This window comes from Pyrus communis, chromosome 8 (genome assembly GCF_963583255.1).
Source record: "Pyrus communis chromosome 8, drPyrComm1.1, whole genome shotgun sequence".
Classification (NCBI taxonomy): Eukaryota; Viridiplantae; Streptophyta; class Magnoliopsida; order Rosales; family Rosaceae; genus Pyrus; species Pyrus communis.
In genome coordinates this window covers 16,853,843-16,859,631 of record NC_084810.1, presented here as the reverse complement: position 1 = coordinate 16,859,631, position 5,789 = coordinate 16,853,843, and the positions used below count along the sequence as shown (strand labels likewise).

The 5,789-nt window shown below is 35.8% G+C and overlaps 1 protein-coding gene across 1 annotated transcript; it reads left to right on the top strand.

Moving 5' to 3' along the window:
- The first annotated feature begins 4,538 nt into the window (after positions 1-4,538).
- On the top strand, positions 4,539-5,440 carry LOC137743040 (uncharacterized). Its single transcript, XM_068482959.1, has 2 exons — positions 4,539-4,815; positions 4,923-5,440. Exons 1-2 carry the CDS (start codon positions 4,539-4,541, stop codon positions 5,438-5,440), a joined length of 795 nt encoding a protein of 264 aa, XP_068339060.1.
- The last annotated feature ends 349 nt before the right edge of the window (positions 5,441-5,789 follow it).

Here is a 5,789-nt window from a genome sequence, read left to right as displayed (position 1 = left end):
AGCACGGCTCAATACATCAACCATGCAAGCATAATGTTCCACCCTTGGGGCTATGCCAAATTTATTAGACATCATCTTAAAATATATCCCAGCCTCTCTCGACGGATCCCATATGGCTGCAAGCAGGGACAACATTCACAAATGTAACATAGTCCGGTTTTGCGTCCTCCAACCGCATCTCCTCAAAGAGTTGTAGAGCCTCGATGCCCTTCCCATTTTTTGAAAACCTGATACCATTGCATTCCAAGTTACTGTATCCCTCATTGGCATTCTCCTAAACACCAAATTGCCGTCTTCCAAATTCCCATGCTGAGCATTTCCAATTGATGCTACAAGATTGAACCCATATTTGATGGTACGGGCATGGATTTGCTTTCTTTGTTCGAAAGCACTTAGACTTAACATGTTTTGACGACTAACCATAGTTCATTGGGCATGCTTCCCTTCCTTTTTTTTTAAGAAAAACTAATGAAAAGGGCTTGAAAACTTTGAGTTTTAATGATAAAGAAAAAATAAAGGGTAAAATGAATAGTACCAAGATTGACTTTTTAGTGTAAAAATGTGGTTTTTAGTTAAAGTGAATAGTATCATAGGCTTTTCGTTAAAACTCTTTTTTTTTTAATGTTTAATTTTTTTCTTTAATATTTTCTTTTTCTATATAATTATAAAAACTTTCTTTATTATTTGTGATTTCTTTCTATCAAAGAATCATATGAATGGTTGATTTCTACGTAATACACTTTACTTTTGATTTGATCAAAAGAGTTTTACCAATTCCATCAAAATTAACTTTTTAAATTTTAAATTTTATCAATTTTATTCATAAAAAGTTTGAAAAAAAAAAAAAAAAGTTCTCTGTACTGCTCAATGGACCATGACTTCTTTACTTTATAAGGCTTAAGAGGGCTTTGTCAAGGTTTGAAACCCTAGACTCTTCATTATTTCGGGAGAAGCACTTAGTAGAGGTTCATCTTCTCTCTTCCAAAAAGAATTTTTGGGATTCAACAATTTTGGCAGATCATCTATCTTCATCACTCATTTGTTATATCATATGCAAATGATACTATAATAAAGCAACTAGTAGGAAGTGTTAGTATAATGTCTCAACCATGGGTAGACAGGGAACTACTTTAGCAGTCCACTACGCATCAAGAAGAGGAAAAAATAGGGGATAGATCCCGCCCAGATCAAGAGCGGGATCTTTTAGAAACAAAATTGGGAGGGGAGTGTGTGTACTATGTGTGTTTATAAATTCATCGGAAACCATTTTTCCGAATCGGAGTTTTTCTCTTTGCTTGTGATGAAACATCATAAACACAATAAAATGTAAATCGCATCACCTGTTACAACATAAGCTATCAAAATTATGCTCATTGGGCCCCTAGATTTAACATATTTGCTCTAGGTAACGCCACGGGATGGCACGAGAAAAAGAGAGAATAGGCATGTCATTGTTGGAGGCTGCCAATAGACAGTGATTGTGTTAGAGTGTGCAAGTGTTGCACGTAAAACTAACTTCTTAACAAATTGATTGTGCATAGAATGAGACACTGATTCAGTTAAGTTCATGCAATGTACTTCTCCATGTGTTATCCAAGAGAATTTATGGTGTACAGAGAACATTGCCACGTGGGGGTCGAGTCTGTGAAAGATTGAATTTAAATGGAAATTCATTGAGATTCAATTTAGGTATTTTGGTTCCAGTTCCTAATCAACCTAACTATTCAAATAAAACCGTATTTGTTTAAATAGTTTGATCGAGGTCCCTAACATCATTTAAGAGATTTAACTCCTGCATTTATGCATTTAATATCCCACAAATTATGAAATTTAAACAAAATCAAATAATATTTTTACAATATAACAATTACTTAAAAATCAATAATAGAGTAATATTGTTCGTCACATAGTTGTAGATAAAAAAATGTACCCATGTAATTATTAATGTATTTTAAGAAATAAGTATGATATATTTTAAAATATAAAATAGATACATATAATTAGCATGGGTACCTTCACAAAAAAAAAAAATATATATATATATATATATGGGTACCAATTGAATTAAAATTATCGGTACATATTAAAATTCAAAATTATGGGTACAAAATTAAAACTAAAAAGAATATTGGAACAAATTACAAATAGAAATATATGAAAAAAAAATACTAAAAAGATATATTTGGAAATGATAAATAAGTTTTTCGTTTTCTAAATTTACAAATGATAACTTGTAAAGAATTTAATATTCTAATAATGACATGGAGAAAAGTTAAGGGACCTTAATCAAAAACGAAAAAAGAATAAGGTTTCAATTAATGAGAATAAAAACAAGGGATACTACCTAATTTATCCTTGAATTTAAGTAAGATTTTCAATAAGCCACTCAGTACTACGGTCTGGTGGTATTCTCCCAGAAATTCAGTTTACTACCCTCATGTTTCATGGTTTTCAACATTTAGTACATCAAGTTTTTTTTGTCCCAGAGTCATACCTAAAGTGTAAATTTTGGGAGAATCTCATACATCCATTAGTCAAACTGTTAAGTGTCCCGTTAAGTGATGACGTGGCGCCCATGTGAACAATGACTGGGTGCCACGTGTCATTAAGGGGTCCACGTGGATTTTTTTTTGCTTTCTTTCTCTCTTTCTTCTATTCAGAGGAAGGGTTCAGTTAAAAAAAAAAAAATGCAAAATTCAAAATTCAGAGAAGGGGGATAGTTAAAAGTGAAAAAGTGAAAAGTGAAAACCACTTTTCACTTCCCCAGAAATCGCGATCCCCTATCTCCGTCTGAAACCTTATCAACGCGTCGTCACTCCACTTCGCCGTAGCTCGACCTCGCACGCCATCGTACGTTGCACACATCTTTGCACATCAAAGAAGGGGCACCGTTTCTGGGCAAGGTTGTCTTAAAGCCATCGCTGGCAATGGGATGGGAAAAAAAGAGGATTGAAGTAGCTGAAACACCGGTTTATTGTAAACAACCTACCTTTTTCGAAGCGTAGATAATATGAGTTTAGGTTTTTCGATTTTTCAATTTTGAATTTTAGGGATTAGGGATTTGTGAGTTCCAACCCCATTTTTTTCATTATGGTTTCTAGAATTGTGTTTTGTAGTGGGTTTTCTGCATTGTTAATTATTTTCAATGTGCATGTGGTTTTGTCTTCATTCGTGGTCTCAGTTGCAGTCTTTAAAAAACCCTGTATTCATGGCCCCCAAGTCCCTATGTTTTTGTTTTCACCTTTTTTCCTCATGGTCCTACTAGTATTTTGGGTTAACTTTTTGGGTTTTAAAACCTTTTTCCTTGACTTTGCAGGCATGCCTGAATTATTTAGCCTTAAAATTAACCATGGTTGGAAGTGGTTTGAAAATGCATATACGGAAGGGTTCGAGGCTTGGTTTGATTACGTAAACAAAGACTTCATGTCTTTTTTCGAGATCGATGAAATGGTTAAGGAGCTAGGATATGATGGGTTTATATTGTATCACTATAAGATTCCTGGGATGTCTTATAGGGAGGAATTAAGGCTTATTGAACGGGACCAAGATGTGGGTCAAATGTGTAAGTATGTTCCAGAGACTAAGGAAATAGAAATCTACCTAGAACATCTAAGTTCGAAGCAAGCTGCCTTGAAACATAAGCTTTTGATGAATCTAGATGAGAGTGGCATATTAAAAAAAGGTGTCATTATAGACGATATTGAGGAATCGAGGGTGGCGATTTCGATTACAATGGGAAGTGGATCAAAACTGAAGAAGGGTAAAGCAAAAGGGGGTGCTGATCACTTAGAAAAACGGCTATGTCTTTTGAATGACATAGCCTACAATGGTGATGATGAACATGAGGCTAAAGATGGTCTTCTCAATGCTGATAATGAAGGTGATGAAGATGATGAAGGTGATGAAACTGAATAAGGTCACAAAACTGAAGAAGTTAATGAAGGGGCCGAAGTAGAAGCTAATGAAGGTAAAATTTTTGAAACATTTATTTTTGCAATTTTAATTTCAGTATTCAATTATTTTTGCAAAGTTTAGGTTTTTAACAAATATGCATTTTTGTGGCAGTAAATGCAGAGGATGATAGTACAGAAAGTGAGTTTGTGGATAGTGACTATAGTTTGGAAGATGATGATCGTTGTGCAGTAGATGATACAGTTGCAGAAAGTGTCATTAGAGATGCTGAATGGGGTGAAGGGGTTGGGAACCAACATCCAGAAGATATTATTGATGCAAGGGATGTAGAAGACATTCCCCTGGATGATGAGAGACAAGATTCAAATGGCCTGCATAGTGTGGACGATTCAGGTTCAGAATGTGATGAGAAGATCATTTACCCTGAGTTCAATGAAGGAACCGATAGGGATGATCCAAAGTTTGAAAAGGGATTGAAGTTCAGAGATGCATCACAGTTAAGAGATGCAATGTGGTCTCACTCCATTAAGTATGGTGCACCTTCTATTAAGCTAAAAAGGAATGAGAAATGAAAGATTAGTGCAAGGTGTGAGAAAAATTGTCCATGGAGATTGTATGCTTCTAGGATGTACAATGAAGATTCAATGCAAGTGAAAACCTATGTTGGGAAACATGTATGTCCGAGGATTTGGAGGGAAAATCCTAACTACAGAGTGGCATGGCTTGTGAAAAGGTATATGGACAAGTTCAGACTTAGCCTAAGCATGCCCATCACTACATTTATGGAGACAGTGAAAGAGGAAAGAATGGTTGAGATCCACCTCAAGACAGCCTACAGAGTGATAGCACAGTGTTTAAGAATCCTTGAGGGGAGTAACATGGATCAGTACACAAAGTTGTGGGGTACTATGATGAGCTTAGGAGAACAAACCCGGGTAGTACATTTCAAATGAATGTGCTGCCCTATGATGATGTTCATGTGATATTTCAGAGGATTTATATTTGTTTAGGGGCTTGCAAAAATGGATTTAAGAATGGATGTAGGCAGTTTGTAGGGTTGGATGGTTTTCACTTGAAGAGAGTGTTCAGGGGCCAATTACTGTCTGCAGTGAGAATGGATGCAAATAACCAAACTTGGGTTATTGCATATGCCATAGTAGAGCTCGAGATCAAGGACAGTTGGGTTTGGTTTCTGGAACTGCTAGCTGCTGATTTGGAAATTGTGAACCAGCGTGCTTGGACTTTCATTTTTGACAAACAAAAGGGTTTAATACCAGCTTTTGAGAAGGTACTACCTAATTGTAATCATCGATTTTGTGTTAGGCACTTATACACCAACTACAAGGCAAATGGGTTTAAGGTGAAAGAATTAAAGGATGCCTTGTGGAATGCTGCCAAGGCAACAACCATCGCTAATTTTAAAGAGAGTATGGCTAAGGTGAATATGTTGAATGTCAAAGCTTATAAATGGTTGTTAAAGAGACCAGCCTTCCATTGGAGTAGATCACACTTTGAGACACACACTTAGTGTGACATTCTCTTAAACAACCTCTGTGAGAGCTTCAATTCTTTTATCCTAAGGTATAGGGACAAGCCTATTATTACCATGCTGGAAACTATAAAAGTTTTATTGATGAAGAGGATATGGTTAAGAAGAGATGTAATGAGGAAGGATAAAGCAGATATCTGCCCAAAAATCTAGAAAAAGTTGGAGGAGTACAAACTGAAAAGCTCACACACTATAGCTACATGATCTGGAGGAGAAAATTTTGAAGTGCATGAAGGCAGAGGTAATATATTTGTGGTGGATTTGAATGGGTGCACTTGCTCATGCAGAATATGGGATTTGACAGGCTTTCCTTGCATATATGGTTGCT

Coding starts and splice junctions, on each gene's coding strand:
- LOC137743040 (XM_068482959.1), top strand. CDS start 4,539: ATGTACAATGAAGATTCAATGCAAGTGAAAACCTATGTTGGGAAACAT. Junction 4,816..4,922: donor TCAGTACACAAAGTTGTGGG/GTACTATGATGA, acceptor ATATTTGTTTAG/GGGCTTGCAAAAATGGATTT.